At 44.2% G+C, this 25,609-nt stretch overlaps 1 protein-coding gene across 2 annotated transcripts; it reads left to right on the top strand.

Moving 5' to 3' along the window:
* Positions 1 to 450: 450 nt before the first annotated feature.
* Positions 451 to 19,467, top strand: Gsto2 (glutathione S-transferase omega 2). 2 transcript variants are annotated; one of them, XM_069993979.1, is made up of 7 exons: positions 451 to 535; positions 7,263 to 7,430; positions 7,675 to 7,783; positions 10,293 to 10,515; positions 11,342 to 11,443; positions 17,621 to 17,727; positions 19,202 to 19,467. In XM_069993979.1, the coding sequence occupies exons 2-7, from the start codon at positions 7,394 to 7,396 to the stop codon at positions 19,356 to 19,358; spliced, it is 735 nt and encodes a 244-aa protein (XP_069850080.1). In that variant the 5' UTR covers positions 451 to 535; positions 7,263 to 7,393; the 3' UTR covers positions 19,359 to 19,467. The 2 variants fall into 2 exon arrangements, with proteins under 2 accessions (XP_069850080.1, XP_069850073.1); XM_069993972.1 differs by lacking the exon at positions 451 to 535 and adding an exon at positions 556 to 752.
* The last annotated feature ends 6,142 nt before the right edge of the window (positions 19,468 to 25,609 follow it).

The raw sequence follows: 25,609 nt of genomic DNA, 5'->3' as shown, positions 1-25,609 counted from the left end.
GCTTAGAGAATCACACATAGTGATGAGAGTCTGGCTTCCTGGATTTCCAGGGAGGAACAACGTAGCATGATTATTTCTTCAGCGTGCATAACAATCGCCGAAGGCTGGGCCCCAACGCGGGGCTGATTTAGGGGACACCCCCACCCCCACCCGGAATCCTTGGTGATGTGCACGCCCTCCCTGGAGGCAGCCAAGAACCGGTTGACTTCACAAACGGCTTCGTTTGCCCATCCCTGGCTATCCCTCGATGCCCTGGCTTCCCTGGCGAGCCCGTCCGTGAGGCCGTCCGCCCGCCAGCCCCCGGCGGCTCCCGCCGGACTTCCGATTGGGTGCGGGGTCCCGGTGAGGCGGGACCACCGCCAACCCCTACCCAATTCCCTCGTTCTTCCGCTTGCTCGCCATTGACTCAGGCTCGGACTCAGCACTTCGATACACCGGAGCTGTAACGCGGCTGCCCATTGGCTCCGCTCTGAGCAAGCGCTTCCAAACGCCTTGGGGATTGGTTGAAGCTCAGGTCGCGGTGGCCAGTTGCCGGGTAGGATGGAGGGTGGTGGTGGAGCAGGCCCCGCCCCGCCCCGCCCCGCCCTTCCCGGTCCCGCCTCCCTCTGTTGCCCCCACCCTTCACTTCCATGTAAAGGTTCCAAGTGTCCAGACCCTTGGGAGTTCTCCCCGGGACGTCTCTTCTGTCACCTCGGCTGAATGGATCAGTGTGCCCTTGTACTGTATTGGGAGGTGGAAAAGAGGACTCTAAGGTTAATTCTGACTTTGGGGGAAGTTCGTGAAGTCTTGACTTTTGCATTCTAATTTTTACATTTGAAGACAAAGCCCCAATCTTTAACCTAAGTTTCATATAATAATTTAACATTAAAACAAAACAAAACTAGGGGAGTGTGATTCAAATGGTAGAACATTTGCCTAGCAAACTTGAGGCCCTAAATTCAATCTCCAACACTGCCAAGGAGGGGGGTAGGGGGGAAGGTGGTGGAAAACCAAATGGAAATCAAGTCAAACCAATACAAGGGGGCTGGGATGTAGCTCACTGGTGGAACATTTGGCTAGTTTGAGAAAGAGCAATAACCCAACTCTGGGGGGGGGGGGGGGGAGAGGAGGGAGGTGGTGGTGTAGAAGACTTCCTAGAAAGAAAAGGAGAATGGCTACCATATTAATAAAGAATAGGCCTTTAAACTGAAACAAGTCTTTTAACTCAAATTGTTTTAATTTTTCTGATTTGTCTGTGGACAGTCAAGAACCCATCCCTCAGGTCATTAGATATTGGGGTCCCCATGTGGTACTTCCAGCTCCACCACATGATTAGGGCACAGACATCGAGGGGAAGTTGATCTGCTGGAATGTCTTTTCTTTTTGAAGACTGAAAGTCTAACCTGCTGCATTCGTAGTAAAATTAATAGCTAGTGTTGAACATTTACTAGGTGACTGCCAGACACGTACCAGTTGCTTCTCATCTGGGTCTGAATGAAAACTTCCCACACAACGTGATGTACTGGAACTATTACCACCAAATCATCACGGCAGAGAAAGTTTTTATAATTTGCGCAAAGCTGCCCAGCTATTAAATGTTGAGTGAAGCTTCAAATGTATTCCTGCTCTGAATAAGAAAGCTGTGGCCCAGATTATTATTCAACAAATCTTAGTAATTGAAGATTAATCAGCACAGTACAGCATAGTCCTCCTTATGACAAAATAGTTGAAAAAAAGAATTTCATCTGTACTGAAGAAATATAGACTTTCCTTGTCATTATTTCCTAATCCATACGAGAATTATTTAATAGCATTCAAATTGTATTAGGTATTGCAAGTAATCTAGAGATGATTTAATGTATATGGGAGGATACCCTTAGGTTGCAAATGCTACACTGTGTCTATTAAGATTTTTATTAGCATACATTAATTGTCCAAGAGATTTATTGTGACATTTCCCTTCATGCATGCAATGCACCTCAATCAAAATCAGTCTCCTTTTCACACTCTCCCTCATCCCTTCTTCCTTTCTCTTTCTTCCTTTCTTTTTCTTTCCTTCCTTCCTCCTTATCTTCCTTCCTCTCACTTTCTTCCTTTTTTTCTTCCCTTCCTCCTTTCCTTCTTTTTTCTTTCTCTTTCTTTCTTTCCTTCCTTCCTTCTTTCCTTCCCTTCCTTCCTTTCGCTCTCTCTCTTTCTTTCTTTCTTTTCTCTCTCTCTCTCTTTCTCCCCCCCCCCCTTCCTTCCTTTCTTTCATCATTGGGCCTGGGAACTGTCCCTAAGGTCTTTTGCTCAGGGCTAGCACTTCCAGCCACAGCACTGCTTCTGGTTTTCTGGTGGTTGCTTGGAAATACAAGTCTCATGAACTTTCCTACTGGGTCTGGCTTTGAATCACGATCTTCAGATCTCAGCTTCCTGAGTAGCTAGGATTATAGTTCCTTCTCCTTTTCTTAAAATAATTCCAACAAGTTTCTTAGTTCTATTTTCCTATACATTGCTATATATACCATTTTACATTCATGGAGTTGGGTGTACAAAGGGAGTCCTTGAACCAATTCTGAACCAGATGGCTGTATCCCCCTTTTTCTAACCATATCACTATTTTTCGGGGGGGGGTCAGTTGTGGGGTTTGAACTCTAGGCCTGGGTACTGTCCCTCAACTCTTCAGCTCAAGGCAAGCATCACTTCCATTTTCCTGAGTGGTTTATTGGAGATAAGAGTCCTCACTGACTTTCCTGCCTGGGCTGGCTTTGAACTGCGATCCTCAGATCTCAGCTCCTGAGTAGTTAGGATTACAGGTGTGAGCTACTGGTGCCTGGTTTGACCATATCACTATTAAGCCTGGAAATTAACAGGAATTATTGATGCTGCTTTTCTAAACTCAGTGTAATTTATTTGATTTTTATTAATATTTGACTTTGCAGTGTCAGGAGTCTTAACATTTTGCCTTTGTTTATCCATATTCAATTGTGCAGACTTTTTTTTTTATCTTTGATTCCTCAAGTAGTAAATAGAAATGGGGGTAGGAAAACAGAAATAAGTACTTTAAAAGAAACTTTTCTTTGACCCTAGTGGAAAATTGAAATTCCCTCCTCTGGTGATTTTAGAAATTTTATTTAATATGTCTCCCAAACATTTTCATTAAAATGCAAGATTCCCTATGATCTTCAATTGTTGGAAACAAGTCCTAAAAACAGGCTTATTTGAGAATGGAGCATACACCTCCCAATTTATAGTATTCTTTAAATTCAGTGAGCAAAAAAAAAAAATTCAGTGAGCAATAAACAGAACACCCACAAATATAATCTTCGAAATAAAGTGGGTTTCTGAAATATTAAGTCTGATGTAACCAAGGAAAAATTGCAAATAGAAATTTCATTTCCTCTCCTCAACACAAACTTGCATAAATACAGAAAGAAATTACTCTTGTGGTGGGACTGTTTTCCTAAAAAGCTTAGGGCACTAATCACCCAGAACTAAGACCCCTATATTTTCAAAATAGATCCAATTGTAATTCAAGTGACAGGAAACTGATTTGGACTAGTCTCACATGACCTTATTAGAATTTTTGTGCTTGAGCAGGTCAGTATAATAGAGGTATAAACATGAAATAATAACACAGAGGAAAGTTTGTAAAGAGGATTTTAGAAGTACCTCTTGGGCCTTCGAAGGGAAATAGGGATGAGCTTAAAAGGTCATCATTAAAATCTTGCTAAGGAAACCTTAGCATTCAGTGTTAAGCCGTGAAACCACATTACTGAAATGTAGCCTGCAGCATTCAGCTGGCATTTAGCCGGGAACTGGTGGAATCAGTATTTTGAATTGAATTTTATCTAATATGCTTGGTGAAGCTGAACAGCAGTATGTTTCATAGATCGAAAATGAGAATTCACTAGGCTATTAAAAACATGTCTCTATTCACTAGTGGTATTCATCAGTTTTGAGGTACACTGAGTTTTACTATGCTGATGATACCTGAATTATTTTCTTCTGTACTTACAATGAACCCATCAAATAGGTTGTCACTTTACAGAGGAGGAAAACAAAGGTCAGAGAGGTTTAATTTTTGCCTCAGTGACAAAACCAGGTTGCGAAATTAGCCCATCTCTTACCTTTTTTCTAATGTCACCAAATAGACTTGTGTTTTAGAACTTGACTTCTCAACATTCAGATTAACTTATTATTTTGAGACAAGATCTCACTGTCCAAACAGGTCCTCACAAATATAAAACTTTTAATGTATATATTGTTTTGTGCTGGTACTGGGGCTTGAACTCAGAGCCTCACACTCTCTTGGTTAGCTTTTCTTTTTTTCCTCAAAGTTGATGCTGTACCATTTGAGCCACCCCTTTACTTCTAGCTTTTTGCTACTTAATTGGAGAGAAGAGTCTTACGGATTTTTTGGGCCAGGACTGGCTTTGAACTGGGATCCTCAGATGTCAGCCTCCTGAGTAGTTAGGACTACAGGCATGAACCATCAGTGTGCCTGGCAGTTTTTATTTTTTTTAAATGGTTGGGAAAAAAACATCAAAATAGAAATCATAACTGTGACATGAAAATTATCAGGAATTCTTGGGAAATAGAGGCTAATGTAAACGATAAACTTTGTCCATTAATGTGTACAATGTTTGGTGATTGTTAACAAAGATAGCAATCTGCGTTGAGGGTGTAGGGGCATGTGGGAAGTCTCTGTATATTCTGCTCAGTGTTGCTGTGAACCTAAAACAGTCTAACAAGCTATTAAAATATATACAAAATTCAAATTCAGTGTCCATAAATAAAGTTTTATTGTCACACAGTGACATCTATTTCTTTGTATTGGACCCATGGCTATTTTTACCCTATAAGGGTAGAACTGTGCAGTTAAGACCATGAGGCTTGAAAAGACAGGAATTTTTCTATCTGGAGAAAACTTCTGATCTTCAGTCCATTGTATCTGGTGGATGACTGTGACCCTGGAGTCAGACTTCAAAGTTCCTAATCCTCCTGCTTCTTCCTTCTAGGTTGTGAGATAAACATGTTTAATCTTTTTTATTGGTGCTGTTGCTGTTGGCTTGAACTCAGGGCGGCTCTGTCCCTGAGCCTCTTTTGCTCAAGGATAACTAAGGTTCTACCACTTTGAGCCACAGCGCCACTTCCGGGTTTTGAGTGGTTAATTGGAGATAAGAGTCTCATGGGGACTTTTCTTTCTGCTTGGGCTTGCTTCAAACCACAATCCTCAGATCTCAGCCTCCTGAATAGTTAGGATTACAGGTGTGAGCCACTGGTGCCTGGATCATCTTTTAAAGCAGGGATAATAAGTGATTATGTGCAGTACCATTTTACACATAAAGCATCAAATATATGTTAAGTAATACTTTATTGTCATCTTGAGATTCTGCTTTCCTTTAAAGACCTTCCTTTTTAGAATCTGGATTTTTTTTTACAGCTACTTAAATTTGCTTTACTTATGTGTAGGACACATTTGTCTTCCCAGATTCCCTCTCTTTATCTACCAGGAGTTCTAACATGACATGGTTAGGTTCCTTGTTTCTATTTTGCCATTTAGTTTGTTCTTCTCAGTATTAGCTCCAGGGTAGTAGTTAGTTATAGCCTTAGCTTTCAAAATGAAACATGCCAGCATAGCAAGTCAAGAACTGATTTGCCTTTTCCAACACCTAATTTGGCTTTGCAAACTGCCGCCGATGCATTTTTAGGCATCTGTGCCATTAGCCAGACATTTCCATTATTCTCCAATTCATATAAAGCAACCCCAAGTTCTATATTGTTATCTTAGCTTATCACACATGAAACCACTAAATGACTTTGTGAAAAATGTAATCAAGTCACTGTTGTATGTTTTTTTTTTTAAGATTCTTATACTGAAGGGGGAAAAACCCTCACAAAACATTAAGACTATTAACCAAGGCCAAAAGGTGCCCTTTCATAAACCCCATAACAAGCCTCCATTGTTTTAATAAAAGATATTTAAATTCAACTAACCACTTTTGAGCAAACATGATGACAGAGATAGAGAACTTTATGTTCTCTTTCTGTTTCTGGACACACAACCTTTTTTCCACACACATACCAGCTTTAGCAGTCAAAACAATGAGTCAGTCTTAGAACTTTCCAAATTCGTTAGCACTAACTAGCTGTTCGCTCTGGGCACATGATTTTATTTTTCTTGGGGGCAGTTTCTGATTTTGTTCAGTAAGAATGGTACTAGCTGCCTGACTGAGTCGTGTGGGGAGCGAAGGAAGTAATCCATGGGAAGAATTTAGCGTGTGTGAGATCCATAATGCTCTCCTTACTTTTATGACTTTTGTCAATCCCATAAAATGCATTTAGAAGCAATTTTCACTCCAGCTCAATCCTGGAAAATTAAAGAGATTCGGTTGCTACCTGCTGAAAATCCTTGCTTATTAGTGTCAAGGTGAAGGCCAGCTGTGTGTCCCCTCCCCCCACTTCCCTCCTCTCCCCCTCATGCAGATGGAGAAGCTGTGTGAATGGCCTCTAGGTTGCTGGGTTGCTGGGAATGAGTCCTTAGCAAATAGGACATTTTCTTGAGAGTTTAGACAGAGCTCACAGCTTGCTCTCTCCAGATTTCTTGTTGCTATTCACTATTCGTTTTTCAGAACTAAGGTAACAATCTCAGATGTAGTCCAAAAAACCAGGGCAACTCTCAACAAAACTTTTTTGGGTACAGAATTTAAACTGGCCTTCTCTCAGGGTGGTTAGAAGGTCTTAACACTCAAGTTTTTTTCTTCCTATCTGCTATATCATGAGAAAGTTTGATTTTACTGTGGGGTGGGAGGGGGAACAAGTAAACTGTAAAGATATGGGCATTTGTCTAAATAATATAAAAGGGAAAGTTTAGAATGAGAAAGAGAAAAAGTTGGCCTGGTGGAATTTTATTAAACTCTCTTGAGATGCATGCCCAGGGTTTGAGGCCCATACTCCCGTGACTTTTTATTTGCTGCTTTTCTTTTTGGTGTTTTAATAGGTAATCGCAATAGGTAGCCCAGACCAGCCCCAAACTCACTATGGTGGCCCAGGCTGGCTTTGGATGTGTGATCCTCCTACTTCTACCTGATGAGTGCTGGAATTACTGCTTCCAGGGAGTCTCAATGTAGAGGAGGCCGCAATCAAATGCTCTACCCACATGTCCAAAGCAAGGGTGGCTGAGCAGGGCCGGGGGGGGACTTTTCAGGGTTTTATTGGGTTTTGCTTGCCCTTAATTGAGCTTCTGAATCTGGAGCCATGTCTCCGGAAGTTAAGTAACTCTGTCCTGTCTATCCCACCAGAGTCCTGTGTTCAAAACTTGAATCTAGGGCAGGAGGGGTGCCGGAGCACGGTTGTGGTTGGAGCAGGACTTGGTAATGAACCACTAGGACGGTGATCTGAGCTCTGGGCACAGTGCAGACACCTGAAGACCATGTCTTGCAGTGATGCAACGAGGGCATTGGCTAGAGGTGAGTCCCGGGTCCCTGGGCTGGAGTGAGTGGGAGCATCAGAAAGGGATGTTGATTATCTGACTTCAGCCTGTAGATTAGCAAAACAAGGAAGTTAGAGGGCTTCCCTGTATACACTATGTACAAAAGTATCCTGCCTAGGACTTGGGAAGTGGAATGCTAGAATGATGCTGGACTCTCTGGGAGGTGAATGAGACCCTCTCTCAATGGGGCTAACCCAGCCTCTCTGTCCCTACCCTTACAGGATCCTGTCCCCCGGGGCCTGTCCCAGAAGGTGTGATCCGAATTTACAGCATGAGGTTCTGTCCCTACTCCCACAGGACTCGCCTGGTCCTCAGGGCCAAAGGTATCAGGTGAGGAGTTGAGGTGCTGCTCTAGCAAGCCCAGGCTCCAGATTGTGGGAAAGGGTCTCATTTTCTTTCTTCCAAGGCCAAGTCAATAAATAACAAAGGATTTTTTTCCCCACCTCCTGAAATGCAGACCTCTTTTCAGAGTTGTATCTATCCATGAAGCTTTCATTGTGGAGAAAACTAAATGATGACATTGGTGAACTGCTTCCCTCCTTCCCCTCCCCAAAATCTTGTTTAGGATGGTCACAGCCAAAGCTTCCGGCCGCTTCTTCCAATAGAGACCCCTTTCCACCACCCTGGGCATCTTAACACAGCTCTGTCCTATTTTTTTTTTTCCATTGCTCTACTGCCCCCAACAGATGCTGATTAGTCCCCTGTCTTTCTCCTACACCTGTCCCTTCAACGTCCCATCCCCGCCCCCATTCCACCCCCACTCCTGCCAAAAATATGAATTCTCCAAGGCAGGGACTTTTTCTGTTTTGTTCACAGACTAGGAGAGAGCATATGACCTAGGAGCTACTCAAAAAAATTGTTAGATGAACGAATCGTTCCCAACACTACAATACAGTAATATGCACTGCTGTCAAGAGGTGTCAGGAAGTTTCCAACATACCTGAGAAGTGAGCACAAAATTCCTTCCTTCCAGAAGGAACTGGAAGGCTAGCTCCTGCAGGTCTAGATTTCGAAAGCAGAACAGATTTGTTGGCATCTGGACTACAGAATACAACTGAGCTGAGATGGAAGTACATTTGAGAATGTGTCATTGTGACTCTGGTCTTGGAGAGTTCATCATTAACAGTTGCTTCAGAGTCAGACTCATGTCAGAGAAGAGACACCACAATAGAGATATTTTAAATAAAACTATTTTAATTCTGCCTTGTTCAAATCTACTTGGCTGTGCGGTTGGTTACCAATTTTTTAAAGAGAAAAATAACAATAGCCCAATTTGGTTGACCATTTAGGGACAAAGTAGCAGCTTAGGAACTGAGGAGATTATTTCTTTAGCCCAAGGGTTCTATTTGGACCAGATAATTCTTCGTTGGGTGGGAAAGGGGCTGCCTGCACAATGTTTCAGATTTCCCAGTATGAAGTGGGTGAATTCTATGCTACCCCCAGCGGTGACCCAAAAAATGTCTCAAGACATTGTCATATCTTCCTTGGGTTGGGGGAGGGGAGATAACAGTCACTTGAAGTCCACTGCTTTTAAGACAATTGCTTAGACTGAGCAAAGAACCTATTTGTTTCCTTTAGTCTTTTTAATCAGTGTGTATATGTGTGTCTCTAATAACTTTATAGACTTGAACCTCTAGCAATGATAATTATTAATGAGAATTAACAAATACGGTGTACTTATTACATTCCAATGTACTGCATAGTCCCGAATACTTTACACACACTAACTTATTTGATTACCAAAAACATGCCAAGAGATAAGCACAATTATTGCCTCCCCCTTGCAATTAAGGACACTGTGTATAGAGACATAAAGTAATCTGGCTAACGTGTCAAACTAGACTGCCCAGCTGGATGTCAGAACCTGTGCTCAGAACTTAATATGTACCCTATTCTGAAGGCTGGGTATATGGCTCAAGTGATAGAGTACTTGCCTAACAAGAGTGAGGTCCTGAGTTCAAATTTGAGTACTTAGCATTAAAAAAGAAAAAGAAAAAAAGAAAACATATTTATCATATTTTTTAGTGACTGGTAATGCTAGATTTGTATTTATATTGTTGTTATTATTCTTGTTTTTGAGACAGTCTTTCTTTGTATCCCAGTCTGGCCTCCAACTCCAGATCATCTTGCCTCCCTTTCAAGAGTGCTAGGATTTTATGTACTACCATGCCTGGCTAGCTTTGTATTTCCAACCTTTAGGATGTCCTAATGCTCTAATGCCATTGTGACATGTCTGTTTAGGCCTGACTTTGGCTCTGCTGCTTCTCAGCAAAAAGTATTGGATTGGAAGTAATGACATGGACATAATAGAAAACAAGTCATAGAAAACATCTAACATCTCTTATTGCAGGAGTGAAGACAATGATGCCATATATTCTACACAAAACTTAAACTTTAGGGAAAAAGCACTATAATTACAAGTCTGTCTTTCTTTCTTTCTTTCTTTCTTTCTTTCTTTCTTTCTTTCTTTCTTTCTTTCTTTCTTTCTTTCTTTCTTTCTTTCTTTTCTTTCTTTCTTTCTTTCTTTCTTGTTTTTGGTGTTCCTAGGGCTTGAACACTGGGCTTGGGTACTGTCCCTGAGCTTTGGGACAGTATGATCCACCATGTCACTTCTGTATTTCTCTGAGATTAGTTGGAGTCGCATGGACTTTTCTGCCCAGACAGGCTTTGAACCATGATCCTTAGATCTCAGCCTTCTGTAGTTAAGATACAGATGTGAACCATGGGCACCTGCCAGAAGTCTTAACTTTATCAATTGCCTGCTTTTGTTCGGAAGATGAGTATCCGTCTGCTTATGTTCCCTTCTCATTTTTATTTCTTCGTTTCCTTGCTTCTTAAGACATGAAATTATCAATATTAACCTGAGAAACAAGCCTGACTGGTACTACACAAAACACCCTTTTGGCCAAGTTCCTGTGGTGGAGAACAGCAGTTGTCAGTTGGTCTATGAATCAGCCATCGCGTGTGAATACCTAGATGATGCGTTCCCGGGAAGAAAGCTGTTTCCATATGACCCTTATGAACGAGCTCGCCAAAAGATGTTATTAGAGCTATTTGGTAAGGTATGTACAATCATAAAGATTCACTTACATTCCATTTTACTTGGTGTTTTTCCTAAACTTCCACCCATTTTGATGCCCCAAGAGTCTCAACAGAATAAGCTGGCAGAGGAGTAGAATAGGATATGACTACTCCAGCCAGGCTTGGAGGCCTAACAAACCATTCCATGCTTTTCCATTTCAACTAGCATTGATGGAAGGCGTGGTTAACCCCATGAAATGACCATGAGACTTGAAAGGGGAATGTTGCGAATACAGAGCTTCTTTAAAGGGAGTACTTTTCAGGCTTTTGATACAAAATATTGGAATGTGGAGATTGCGCATCGCGGGGAGATTGCCTTCAGGAGGCAGGGCAAGAGAACCAGCTCTTTAGGGAATATGAAGAACAGAGAAAAGGGGAGCAGTGATGGAAAAAGTGACAGAGAAACGTTAGAAAAGAAAATAACATGATGTTATTAATAGCTGACACATATCGAGTGCTCAGGGTGTGCCCAGCACTGCCCTGAATTCTATCCAGAAGAGAACTCACTTCCTCCCATGGCTACCGTTTGACGTGGGACACGATTACCATATCCATTTTTCAGATGAGTACACGGAGGCTTAGGAGGTTAAATGCCCTGACTATGAATGTACAGCCTAGAAGCCGCTAATGAAGAAGCGCCACTAACCCTTGTTTGCTGCAAGATGTAGCAGCACCTAAGGAGGTGGGCATCTGTGTGTGTGTGCTGGCTTGTTAGACTGGAGGGATAAAGCTCTTCACATCTCTAGGCAGAGCAGGATCATGAAGTCCCCACAGACGTCTCTACTAAGCACCCGTGTCTTTGATTAGGTCCCACATTTGACCAAGGAGTGTCTGGTGGCGTTGAGGTGCGGGAGAGAATGTGCCGAGCTGAAGGGGGCCCTGCGACAGGAATTCTGCAACCTGGAAGAGGTACAAAAAGGGGAGCCCCCCTTCTCTTGGGTGGAAGGGACTGAGCCGTGCAGGGTTTCTAACTTATGGTCACTCTCACACCTGCTCTCAGAGCATAATCTTTCTGCTTTGGGGATTTTGGAAGATCTGGCAAAGAGGGGGAACCGGACCTGAAATGAATGTTGCTTCTTCCCAGTTATCACATTCCCTAATTATCTTTGTGTGGCTTCTGTAGCTTTTGTCCACAAGGCTTGAGTTACTGGTGAAGGGCCTTGTGGGATCTAACTGCTGTAAATTTCTCTTGTAAGGGCTTAATTTCTCCTGTAGAAAAGGACAGAGGTGGGCAGCTCAGGGGCTTTCTTTGATGGCTTTCTTGTGAAGTTACCTGACACTGGGGCTTTTTCTCTATGGGTTCTGTCATCTTTGGTATACAGTTAGCATCCTTAAAATGACAAAATAGGGCTGGGGGTATGGCGCAAGTGGTGGAGTACCTGCTTATTATGCCCTAAATTCAAAGCCTAGTACTTCCCCTCTCCCCTCCCCCCAAGGAAAAAAAAGACAACATAGATTCTGGAACTGTAGCCACTGAGCTATGATTTCCTTGTTTCAGGCTGTAGGTTGTGGAAAGAACAGAACAAAACCTGACCAGAATTTAGTTGTAGAGACGTACTATCAGCAGAGAAGGTTGGGAAATTTGTTTCCTAGTTGGGACACCCTGAATAAAATCAGCTTGTGAGGTGGAGAGGAGGTCACCTGGTTCTTGACCAACATGGTAGTAATAGGAACTTACTTATTCCTTACTCTGGAACTATCTGGAAAAGATCTTGGACTTACTTTATCTTTGTTCCAGAAACTGATAAATTGCTTTTTTGTATAGATTGTTGTCCCTCCCTTGGAAGCTGGTAAGATTAGGATGATAATCAGTAGATTGGTAGGTAGTATACATTTCACAACTCTTTGAAAAAAAAGGTGTTGGGTATTTTTTTTTTTTTTTTTTTGCCAGTTGTAGGGCTTGAACTCTGGACCTAGGTGCTGTCCCTGAGCTCAAGGCAAGCACTCTACCACTTGAGCTACAGCACCACTCCCAGTTTTCTGGTGGTTAATTGGAGATAGGAGTCTCATGGACTTTTCTGCCAGGGCTGGCTTTGAACTGTGATCCTCAGATCTCAGCCTCCTGAGTAGTTAGAATTACAGGCTCCAGGCATGAGCCACTGGCACCTGGCTGTTTTCCTGTTTGTTTGTTTTTGCTTTTAAATAAAGAGTCTTGAGCCAGGCATTGGTGGCTTATGCCTATAACCCTAGCTACTCCACAGGCTGGGATCTGAGGATCATGGTTTGGAGCCAACCTGGACAGGAAAGTCTGTGAGATTCTTATCTCTAATAAGCTACTCAGAAAAAGCCGAAAGTGGTGCGATGGCTCAGGTGGTAGAACACTAGCCTTGAGCACAGAGAGGCTTAAGGGCAGCACGCAGGCTCTGGGTTTAAGCCCCAGGACTGGCAAAAAAAAAGTCTTAATTTGTAGTTTGTGGGTTTCAGTGGTATATGATCTTCCACCAACACTGGTTGCCAACCTGCTATCTATAAACTCAGAGATGTGGACCATGGGTCATGTTCTAGACAGGAATTAATAGCACATTTCACCATTTCTGTTAACAGAGGCCCAGAGACACCTCTGTTAACCTGCCCAGGTTTGGATGGCCATCACAGATGCCATTTAGGCATTGAATATTAGGCATTGTCCCAACAGGTTTCAATGTAGCTTTGTCCCATAGATGTGAACAAGAATGTTAACTCTTCGCTAATATGTACTCAACATCAGAAAACATACCCATGGACTTGAATTATTGATTATGTGAATACCAATATACTGACTCTAGAAGGTTCTAGTGAAATTGAAACTTAAATAACTCTTTCACTGGGTTTTATACAATCAGGATTTTATCTGAGCTGAAAGCACATTGTATGCATGTGGTCTCACTGAAACCAAGATTCCAATGCATGAGTTGCCATATTATAGCTGAGCAAAAGGCTCAGTTTACATTTTGTAGCCTTAAACTTGGATACTTTTTTCCCTTTTGAAAATGTGTCCTAATGGACTTCTGACTTTTTTCTTTTAAAATACAGTTTCATTCAGGTTGAGGGCTTCTTTATAGACACATTTTCTACACTATAGTTAATACTTTTTTGAGCTCTGTAGTGTTATTTAACCAGCAACCTGCTCACTTAAGTTTTTTGATTTGAACACTGTGTTTTCAAAAAGTTGGGATGCCCTGGTTTAACCATACTTGAAATCTCTCTGCAGTCAAATCCAGCCCTGTTTGGGGAGAAATTACTTTCTAGACTTGGCCAGACTTCTCTGAGATTGTGGACATCTGCTCTCATTCTGTCTCCTTGCATTTATGCATCCATGCTATATTTTGGCTATTGCTTGACCTTATCTCAGTCATCCACAGACTCAGTAGAGGGAGAGGAGGTGGCATAAATCACCCTAAACTAGCCTGGAAGGAGGGAGGACCTGCCCAGCAAGTGGAGTTTTCATCTTCCTATGACTCGAGATTTGAAATCTTGAGGGCCTCCACTGATCTTTTATGAACTCAAAAATATTTCTGCTCAGGGATGAACACTTTGCTGATGTTTTTGAATAAAGTCTTGTATTATTATGTAGCACTTGCACTGGCAGGTGGCTTTGTATCTTTTTTGTTGGGGTGGTGGCAGGTCGGGGGGGTTCTACTTTGAAATAATTCTGCAAAGATTTACTTCCAAGAAGAAAAAAAAATACTGTCTCCCTTCTCCATTATGTGCAACGGCGCCATTTGGAAGTTAGAGTTTGGAGGCCAGGGATTCTTTGGTGATGATGTAAGCCTTGGTAGTGAAGACCAAGCAGGTGATGGGTATAAAGTTTGAAGCTCAATTATTGAGGCTGAACCTGAGCGTCAGAGACCTTAGATGGAGACTTTGAAAATTCCTGAATAATTGCTAATCTTGCTTTTCCTAGATTTCTTTTTCCTTCTCTTGAATCTCATGGAGGTAGCTATGCCATTGCGCCTTGCAATCATGACCACCAGAGGGAGCCATGGGTACTTCTTCTGTCTGCCCACCTATGCCACTCTAAGTCCTGATTTTCTTCTTTTATCCTTCTGGGGGAGCCAGATAGGGCCTGGAGGAAGAACAGAGGCTTTTCAAGGTCAGGGCAAGAAACAGCATTTCTTCATCATAAAGTAGTCCCTCCTTTATTGGCATTGTTCAGGTCACATGTGTAGGTATTATTTTTCAGAGACTTAGAAAACAACATTTTAAAATAGATTTTCCTAATATTGCAAAACATAAAATGCCTTTCTGCCTGTCTGCCTGCCTTTCTTTCTTCCTTCCTTCCTTCCTTTCTTTTCTTTCTCTCTCTCTCTTTCTTTCTTTCTCTTTCTCTCTTCTCCCTCCCTCCCTCCCTCCCTCCCTCCCTCCCTCCCTCCCTCCCTTCCTTCCTTCCTTCCCCTTCCTTCCTTTCTTCCTTACATTTACTTTGCTATATCTAGGATTACAGTAAATGTCCAAATTGATTTGCTTGGACCAGAAATTTTCAGAGCACTCCTGCTTTGTAAGCACAAGAGTTACAAAGATGTCCTGGAACCCATTGGTTTAGCCTTGGCTCTCCTTGTGTGGTGAAGGCCAATATCAAGCTTCAGGCATATATTCCAAGGTCAGTGATAAAAGTTTGGATAATTACATTGGTTCCTGACTATAACGGACATTTAGAGCTATGAGGATCCATAAAGACTGAATTATTTGTTTCTTTCCCCCCTTTAAAAATAAGACTGAAAAACAGCCACTGTGTTGGGTTAAATCCTTCTCTTTTAATATGATCCTGTTAGTTTCTTTGAACATAGTGATACCACTTGAGCCACAGCTCCACTTTCAGCTTTTTGGTGGTTAACTGGAGATAAGGGTTTCCTGGACTTTCTTGCCTGGATTGGCCTTGAACCATAGTCCTCAGATCTCAGCCTGTGAAGTAGTTAGGATTATACATATAAGCCATTAGTGCCTAGAGGGCGACCATTCTGGGAAACTTGAAGACTTAGACTAGGACAACAAACAAGCTTTCTCCTCTAAGGAGGGGTGGCAAGCTGGTAAGTTTGATGATCCCTTGGACTTGCTTTTTACAGATGCAGCCTTCAGGGGTCTTTGAGTCTTTCACTCATCACAAGAGCACATACTGAGGAGGACCAGACTGTCTCGAGCATGATTCTATTTCTTTGTGTCAGGACCTCTGAGATGGGCACATTGCCACAGTCTTGCAGATGAGAACATTAAGGTGTGGAGGAGGAGGGAGAGGAAAAGCAAGTTGCCCTGGATTTGATGTTGAATCCGAGGTGAAGTTCAGCAAGGCCGGGGTCTGCTGGCTCCAGAGTTCCCCTTCTTGATTACAAAAGCCAAGATCATACTCTAGCCCAAGAGAACAAGCATGTGTGGAGTGTGTCCTTTGCTATTCCATTTCTACCCAGCAACCTAATTACAGGTGGACTCAGTAAACCTCTGTCTCCTGCCAGAGCCCTGGCCTATTATAGTAGCCTACCTTCTCAATACCTGGGCCAGCAATGCACATCTGCAGTGAGGGGGAGGTGGACACAAGTAGTTGGCTTCACTTGACTAGGTAATTCACACCACACTTTTCTTTTGGAGAAGATCTGGCTCTACAATGATTTCTTTTTCTATCATCTCTTTTTCTCTCAGGGGCTTTGTGTTGGCTGTCTTTGGCTTTCAGGCTGTTGAAAGAATATCTATTTTTATTATAGTCCATCTATGTACCTTAGTTAATTTGTACCATTTGAGAAGGAGAAGTTTTATTCTAATGTAAAAAGTATGATGAGGTTGACTGCCAAAAGTGGAATGTTTGATGAATTCAAGGGAAAGAAAAAGATGTGATAGAAAAATAATGCTGGGATTTAGGAAGCTGGGATTTGAATAGTACTTGCTGCTCTGTCTTGCCTTACCTTTGTACTAGTTAAAAAAAATAATCAAGCTGGGCACCAGTGTCTTACCCCTATAAACCTAGCTACTCAGGAGATCTGAGCCTCCAGGCTTGAAGCTAGCGTGGGCAAAAAAGTGTGAGACTCTTATCTCCAATTAATCACAGAAAAACTGGAAGTGGTGCTCCGGCTCAAGTGGTAGAATGCGCTGGTGGCTCACGCCTGTAATCCTAGCTACTCAGGAGGCTGAGATCTGAGGATCGCGGTTCAAAGCCAGCCTGGGCAGGAGAGACCGTGAGACTCCTATCTCCAATAAAACCACCAGAAAACCGGAAGTGGCACTGTAGCTCAAGTGGTAGAGCGCTCGCCTTGAGCTGAAGAGCTAAGGGACAACGCCCAGGCCCAGAGTTCAAGCCCCACGACCGACAAAAAAAAAAAAAAAAAGGAGCTCAGGGACAGCACCCAGGCCCAGAGTTCAAGCCCCGTGACTGGCTACAAACAATCAATAAATCAGAAACCTTAGATATATAGAGAATACAGTATCCTCTTTATTACTGGGAATGTGGGTCACAACTATAGCAAGGGGGGTTCTTAATGCTGGCCTTCGGGATCAGGCTGGGACACCCACAGACAGAAGTCATGGGCAGTGCTGGCCTGGGGCAGGACCATCTACTCCAGGTTGAGCTGATCCACAGAGAGCCTTATGCAAGGTGCATGGAGGAAGCTGAGGAGGGGCTAGGCTCCTTCTGTCTCAGTGTCCTTCCAAATTCTTCAGTCAGATGAGTCACATGTTCATGAGACAGGAGAAAGGAAGGACAGGATGTCATCAGGAGTATGACCCTAACTAAAGGAAGTGGAGAAAACTTCAGGAGGAGAGAAGAAACAGTTTCTTAAAAATAGGAAGAAGAATGGAATGCCTTTGTTCTGTTTTGTTTCATTTTTGCTTTTTTTGCCAGTCATAGGGCTTAAACTCAGGGCCTGGGCACTGTTCCTGAGCTTCATTAGCTCAAGGCTAGCACTCTACCACTTGAGCCACAGCACCACTTCTGGGTTTTTCTGTTTATGTGGTACTGAGGAATCGAACCCAGGGCTTCATGCATGCTAGGTAAGGACTCTACCACTAGGCCATCTGCCCCTGTTCTCGCTGTTTTGGAATGAATCTTATATTTGTCGTTAGCATCTTCTAAATATGTTCACAGATATGTAACTTAACTTGCTGTTGCTCTCTTTACTTTTCTAGATTCTTGACTATCAGAATACTACCTTCTTTGGTGGAGACCGTATAACCATGATTGATTACCTCTTCTGGCCCTGGTTTGAGCGGCTGGATGTCTATGGGATTGCTGAGTAAGACATTTGATCATGTGGTTATTGACTAGTTTGAGTGACAATGATTGAAGTATCTTCTGTGCCATGAAACCCCAGTGTGTACATGGTCCAGAATGTATGGGAAAGAAAATTAGGCCTTAAGCCATGTATTAATGCTTCTTTGTTCAAAATACCCGTCAAGTTGAATATTGGTGGCTCACAACTGTAATTCCAGCTACTCCAGAGGCTGAGATCTGAGAATCAGAGTTCAAAGTCAGCCTAGGCATTAAAGTCCTAGAGACACTTAATTTCCAACTAATCACTGGAAAACCAGAAGTGGGGTTGTGTGTGGCTCCAAGTGGTAAAGTACTAGCCTGGAGCAAAAGTACTAGCCTGGAGCAAAAGAGCTCAGGGACAGTGCCCAGGCCCTGAGATCAAGCCTACAACTGAAAAAAAAAGATTTTGAAATTAATATATACTTACTATTCACAGTGGCAGCCACCCCCTCATGGCAGGGCAGGGACATTTACAGCAGGACACCACAGTGCTCAGGGGACTCGCTGGACGTGTGCTGTGGCCATTCTTTTTTTTTTTTTTTTGGTCCAGTTGTGGGGCCTGAACTCTGGGCCTGGCTGCTGTCCCTCAGCTCTTCAGCTCAAGGCTAGCGCTCTACCACTTGAGCCACAGCGCCACTTCCGGCTTTTTTCTTTTTGCTTATGTGGTGCTGAGGAATCGAACCCAGGGCCTCATGCATGCAAGGCAAGCGCTCTACCACTGAGCCATACTTCCCAGCCCATGCTGTGGCCATTCTAATCCCCACTGTACCCATGGTGGGCACTGCACAATCCCAGTGTTTGGAAGTTGGTTCTGAAGATCAGACACCACTTACTAGGACATCTAAACTCACTACAAAAACTCACTGAATTCTAGATTAAGAATCCCCATCATCTGCTCCAGATTCCTACCTGCCACCAGCGGTCACCCTGCAGCCCTTACACCTGAAGTCCCTGATCCAACCTCAATATTGCTTTATCCATTAAAACACACACACACACACACAACACGCACGCACACACACACACACACACACACACACACACACACACACACACACACACACACACACACACACACACACACACACACACACACACACAGAGCTTGGAAACAACTTGTTTTTAATCTGTCTCAGATCCCTGGAAGTATAATCCGCAAATGACCAGTACTGTTAGCTTTCTGCCAGTAAATAAGGAAGGGCAGATTATCTAATGGCCAAAGCCTCAGATAACACATATTTAATGCTTGAAATACCAGTGACTACAATTTACACATACATACAGCTGTTGCCCAAATAAGTTTCCTCCAGTAAAGTCATGCTCACTTGGTAACTAAGATCACTGTATTTCTCCTGGATAAACCCATTTTGAGTTTCCTGCAAATCTAAAAGGCAGTCAGTGTCTGGTTCCCCATCCCTTCTTCCCTGATATGCTGACGTCTCTGTCTTGTCTTGCAGCTGTGTGAATCACACCCCGTCCCTACGGCTCTGGATAGCCGCCATGAAGCAGGACCCCATCGTTTGTGCCCTACTCGTGGACAAGAACACCTTCCTGGGCTTCTTGAATCTCTATTTCCAAAACAACCCTAATGCCTTTGATTTTGGGCTAATATGAGCCTCATAATCCTCTCTCCCTCCCCACCCCAAACGCATCCCAAATTTTCAGCTTGTCATGATTCTGCATCAAGTTATTTGAGGGGTCAGTCTGCCTCTCCTCTGTTTCTTTGAGGTTCTAAATAAAAATGGAAACAGAAAATAGATTGGTAGCCCCTTGCCCGACTCTTATACCCCAGAGCTTCTAGAAAGTGCCCAGTGCTAAAGTCCAAAAGCATTTTGAGAGCTTGGGCCTCCTTGGCCTCTGGCCAGATTTGGTCCTCAGATTATTCCTGATGGCAGTGGTGTTGGGGTTTGAGGTCTGCCTGTAAGAGATGTTTGTCGGGGCTGGGAAGGTGGCTCAGTGGTAGAGTGCTTGCCTTGCATGCCTGAGGCCCTGGGTTCGATTCCTCAGCACCACATAAGAAAAAAGAAAAAAGCCGGAAGTGGTACTGTGGCTCACGTGGTAGAGCGCTAGCCTTGAGCTAAAGAGCTGAGGGACAGCGCCCAGGCCCAGAGTTCAGGCCCCATGACCGGACCCAAAGAAGAAAAAAAAAGAGAGATGTTTGTCACTCTAGATCAGCACCCTCCAAAACAGTCCCTGGTAAGAGGAAAGCTTGGAGGAGGGAAAAGAAAGTAGAAACACCCCAAGCCCAGATACCTTCCTTTTGGCAAAACAGTGCTGCTGCCCACTTGGGGAGGCCTGAGTGTCATTGCATTGCAAGCCTTGGCCAGGCGCCCAGGCGACCCTGAGGGTCTTGTGACTGGAAAGAATTCCAAAGCAGGAAATGAAACACCCATTTATCATCCTGGACTAACTACGTCAGAGTTTCACTGGTGCTGTCAGGGCTCAGGATATCTCACAAAATGTTCTACAGCCAGCATCCTGCCTTTACACACACACACACACACACACACACACACACACACACACACACACACACACACACACACACACACACACACACACACAGAGTCACAGTCAAAGGTCACTCTGCTGGATTGGTGTCATGCATCCTTTTAATTCATCTGGGTGGACTGTTGTAAACCAAGCCCAAGCCAATGGGAGATACAACAAGAGCTATGTGCCACTCATCTTTTGAGCATCTTGGTCTAGGTTTTAGACCTGGTGGTTCAGGGCTTGTCTTGCTAGACTTGGGGTCTATGCTGTCCTTCAGCTAGCACAGCAGGCCGTGCTGCATCACCAGTGGGCATGAAGACACCAAGAGCCAAGAGTAGCCAGTGAACCAGCAAGTTGCCGTCGCCTCTCTTAGAGACTTTCCCATGCTCTTTTATCTCAGTGACTCAGGACCAGCCTGTGATCCAGTGCCGAGCATCCAGACAGCAGCAGAGTACGATGGTTTGGTTTTTGTTTTTGACCTGTCCGTGCCCACTGAAGTACTGCCTGCTGCTGCCTCTGCCTTGGCCTTAGTTCAAACCACACTTCCTTTCTCTGCACATGACAGCCTGGCCCTGCCATCTGCTGGCTCTGGGTATATTTTGCCCCATATAAATAGTTACCAGGTGTTACTCTCTGCCAGTTGGACAGAGGCATGCCTCCTTGGTGAGGTGGTCTGGCCTGGGGGAAGTGCTATGTGATGGACAGTCTGCAGTACCATCTGTTCCCTCCGGATGTGGTGATCTGCTGCCATGGCAACAATGCAGAGTGGAGTGTGTGAATCAGAGTTCCCCTGGGAGCCGGGCTGGGCAGAAGGGAGTCATCTCCCTCGGCCTCTCCTGGGGCTGAGGGGACAGATCAGCCCTTGCAGGCAAAAGCCTTGCCTTCTAGCCAGGCTTTGCTAGTAAATCCTCACTGCTGTCACTGCGCTAGAAAATGGCATATCTCACAAATGAAGGTATTTTATTTTAGAGCTGAGGAAATGGAGTTGTCTTCTACTCTGGTTGAAAGCAGGACTCAGCCTGCTAGAAAAAAAAAAACTGAAAAACTCACACTGGAGATCTAAGAGTAGAGATAATACATACAGGTTAAAAAATACAATAGTCGGGGGGAGCAGGAAAGATATGATCTTGTATCTCATATATATATGTATATATAAATATATACATATATATATATATATATATGTACTGTGTGTACTCATACTAGGGCTTGAACTCAGAGCCTTGATGGTCCTTTAGCTTTATTTTTTTATTTTTTGGGGTCCGGTCGTGGGCCTGAACTCTGGGCCTGGGCGCTGTCCCTCAGCTCTTCAGCTCAAGGCTAGTGCTCTACCACTTGAGCCACAGTGCCACTTCCGGCTTTTTTTCTTTCTGCTTATGTGGTGCTGAGGAATCGAACCCAGGGTCTCATGCATGCAAGGCAAGTGCTCTACCACTGAGCCACCTTCCCAGCCCGGTCCTTTAGCTTTTATGCTTATGGCTGATGTAATACTTGTCATAGCTCCACTTCCTGCTTTTCAATCTATCATTGGGTGTATTTCTTGTAAGTAGTTTTTGTTTTTTAGGCCAGGATTTCAAGTGAGAGCTGTGTCTCCTGAGGCCTGGAAAAGAAGACACAAGTTGAAATCACAGCATTTGAAAGACCTCACTGTACAGATGATGTGAACATCAGAACGGACTGGAGGAGGCCAGGTACTGTTCCCTTCCTTAGAGGTTTTGGAGTAAATCCCAGTCTGGACTGTTGCCAGGTTACATCCTCACAGAACTCGGGTCGGGGAGAGGGGACTACAATGACTGGAATTAGTGGTAGTGGGATGGTGACTAAATGTTACTTGAAATTCCTTCCAGCTTGCAACTTCTGGTGTCAGCCAACAGATGCAGTTGCAGGTGGTAAAGTGGGTTCATCTAATGGTAAGGCATGAGTTGGAGCATCCAAGAAGAAACTGCCTGTATGTGGCTTCCACATCCCTCCTTCCTCTCTGTTGCCTGCCAGCGGGTAGGAGGATGGTCCCTCTCTTGATTTCTCACCTTTAAGCCTCTTCTTTCTACCTTGCCCATGTGTCCTTTGTCAAAGTTACTGGTAGAAGATAGAGTGGGACTGCTCTGTCAAGAATCAACCCTGAGCCGGGTAGCTCATGCCTGTAATCCTAACTACTCAGGAGGCTGAGATCTGAGGATTGAGGTTCAAAGCCAGCCTGGATAGGAAAGTCTGTGAGACTCTGATCTCCAATTAACCACCAGAAAATTGGAAGTGGCACTGTGGCCTAAGTGGTAGAGCACTTGCCTTGAGCTGAAATGCTCAGGGACAGCACCCAGGCCCAGAGTTTAAACCCCACAACCGACAAAAAAAAAGAAAAGAAAAAAAATTACCCCTGGTCCCTTGTAGTTTGTATCAATCTAGTGTTTATTATCTGAAGTCTTCACAGGCAGCCAAGCAATATAACCTTTATTCCTCCCTCCCCATACTAAGCACTGTGCCCACCCAGGAGACCCACCTCCAGCTCTTCTTCATCCTTGTGACTCCACAGCACTGGGAGTCCATCCTGTAACCAAATGTTGAGTCTTCCCAAACATTTAGATTAGGTCCAGGAAGTGGCGCTGTAGCTCAAGTGGTAGAGTGCTTGCTTTGAGCTGAAGAGCTGAGGGACAGTGCCCAGGCCCAGAGTTCAAGCCCCACGACCGACAAAAAAAAAAAAAAAAAAAAAAAAAGAATTAAAAAAAAATAGATTAGGTCCAGCTTGTTGGAGCTCTTGCATCTCTACAAACACCATTTCCAACATGTGTTCATCTCCTCTGGAGCAGCCGCCTAGCTTTTGTCAAAATGCTTTTTTTTTACTTGCAGCTCCAAATAGATCTTCACCATAGTAGTGAAGAACAAGACCGAGGGATGAGACATTCTGGGTTCAAATCCTGCCTCTGCCACTCAAGTAACTTCCCTGGGCAAGCAATATTACCACTATGGGCCTTAGTTTCTCATATGTAACTGTGACTATCTTAACTGGAATTGCTGAAAACGATTCCACATGGCTGTTACAGAATGACCAGGTCATCCTGTTGGCCTTAATACTTGAGTGCATGCTCAGTACATGACAACATCAGCATGGTAGGCAATGATGATCAGTTATCAATGATTATTGACTGTTGTGCAGTCTGTTAATGAATGATCAAACTTGAACTCGGTGTCCATGCTCCCATCACCTTGTAGAACGAGATGACTCCGATTTCACTGGCTTCATTCATGGTCTGGGCTGTTTTCTGATTGTTTCAGATGTTCGGATTTAACCTCAATCATCTATGTGGCTTCAGAAGCTAAAATTATCCACATGCCTCAACCATCACCTCTCACTCTAAAGCCTAGTTTACTACTGAAATTCTGAAGCCTGGTTGATGATAAATTACCCTCTCCCACATTACAAAGGAGTGTTCAGGATCTTCTTCCTCCACCTCCTCTGAACAGAGGAAATGACTCAAGGACACTTGTCAATGCACAATTAAGGAAGCCTTTATTCAGGACCATCCTGATAGATATAGAGATTACAGCAGTGAGATTTTGCAGTCGGGGAAAAGATTGGACTCAATGCCAGCATAACCTGGGCAAGTAGGAAATTTAAGGCCTAGGAGTAGATCCGGGTGGTGGGGGTGAGTGGGTGACAGATATTAAGAGGGATAGGGGAGGAATTACACTGATCATGAACAGGAACTGTGGGATACTGTTACTTCCTCCCACAAATCCACCCTGACCACGAATCCTCTTAGACCAGGGTCCTTAGCCCACTTGTGCCCTGGCACACAGCCTCCCTCTCAGAGGGCACTATTGTTAGTTCCCTACCATAGGAATAAGCAGTAAAGAACTCTTTCTAGGCCTGTCCTGGGGATGAGGAGATCAAAGCAGCAGATCAGAGGTCAGCTTAGTGAGAGTAATGCTCCCAGGGCAACACCTCGCCTCCTTCTCAGCCCCACCTGACTTGACTGGGGCATGAAGAGGAAGAACTGCTAAGAGGTTCAGCCTTTGCTAAATCTGGGTTTAAAACCCAGATGTGCTCAGGGGTGGAAATCTGTGTGTCCGTGTATGTACACACAGGTGCTTGCACGTTTCTGTGCAATTTTGCCATAAAAGGCAGGTCAATGGCCACTTATTTGCTAAACAGAAGGGCCTTCATTGGAGGCTTCAGTAGAGATTCTGTCCCAGAAAGCCTGAAGACAGCAGGGAGGTAGAAAATGGTGGTGGATCCAGGGATATCCTCCTCCAGTGAAGACCTAGCCCTGAGTAGGGGTCTGGTCTCACTGGAGAGATAGGGGACACGTTCTGCTTGGGCTGAAGTTGAGGGGGAGCAAGAAAAGAGGTACACATGTGGGAGGGGCTGGAGAGCACTGCTGACACCCCTAGGGGAGCCAGAAAGTAGGAATGGAGGAATCAGGAACTGTCCTCAAAGTGACCGGACGATGGCTGCTGATTTTGTGGCTGTTGAGCTGTGCATAGCACACGCCTTTCCCTTAATCTTAGTAGCAGCATAACCCGGGCCTTACAGTCGAGGAAACAGAGGCCTACAGAAATGCTTGAGAATTGCTGTACTGGGATGGTACATGGCTGGGTCTGAACAGAGTCCCAGCTATTAGTAAATAGGGTGTTGGCACCTATGTGGAGCCTGTCTCACTGGGAGACCAGGGTACCTAATGGGCGTCCTAACTGAGTGGTGCATGGAGGTAGGAGCCTCTTCTGTCTTGAAGCTCTTTGGGTCATTAACGCTCAGCCTGCTGGCCTCAATGAGTGGTGACCTGTTGTCTTATGCTGGCTGCTTGGGCTTCCAGCTCTCAGCGGGGCTGGAGCTGAATCTGGTTCTCCTCAGCATCTGGCTTGATCCCAATTCCTGGGGTGGGGGGTCTGAGGGAATATATAGAGGACTCATTTGTACTCTTTGCTGTGGGATCCTGGGGCTGCTGCAGCCTCCGGACCCCTGGAGTCTGCATGAGTTCTTGTCTTTTGGAAGCTATCCATGGTCACGGTCAGCTGTCCAGCAGCACTGGACCTCATCACACCCCAGAAGGCAGGCAGGCTGTGGGGGCAGGGAGTCATCTCTGTCCCACGGGGGATTCAGCCAGGCGTGGCTGGTAGAGAGGAAACAGGAAGTGGGTCTTTGCTTTCTATTTCTATTTAAATGCAGTTACCCTAAGAGAAACTAAAAATACCCCTGGCCCTGAGGTCAGGAACAGATGGGACCAAACTCCTTCCCTCTCTTCGCATTCAAACTAGGGTTTGAACTCAGGGGTTCATAATTGTCAAGCAGGTGTTCTACCACTTAAGTAAGACCTTTTAGCCTTTTGGGGTTTGGTTACTTTTGAGATAAAGGCTTGATTTTTGCTCAAGCCAGTTTG

The sequence above is a fragment of the Dipodomys merriami genome, unplaced genomic scaffold (genome assembly GCF_024711535.1).
Source record: "Dipodomys merriami isolate MVZ:Mamm:240054 unplaced genomic scaffold, mDipMer1.0.p SCAF_102, whole genome shotgun sequence".
Classification (NCBI taxonomy): Eukaryota; Metazoa; Chordata; class Mammalia; order Rodentia; family Heteromyidae; genus Dipodomys; species Dipodomys merriami.
This window is presented reverse-complemented; position numbering and strand designations above follow the sequence as displayed.

What these genes read in the sequence shown, in the direction of transcription:
- Gsto2 (XM_069993979.1), top strand. Translation starts at nt 7,394, where the DNA reads ATGTCTTGCAGTGATGCAACGAGGGCATTGGCTAGAG. An exon ending in AACGAGGGCATTGGCTAGAG is followed by an intron (nt 7,431 to 7,674) that starts GTGAGTCCCGGG and finishes CTACCCTTACAG; the next exon opens with GATCCTGTCCCCCGGGGCCT. An exon ending in TATTAGAGCTATTTGGTAAG is followed by an intron (nt 10,516 to 11,341) that starts GTATGTACAATC and finishes GTCTTTGATTAG; the next exon opens with GTCCCACATTTGACCAAGGA.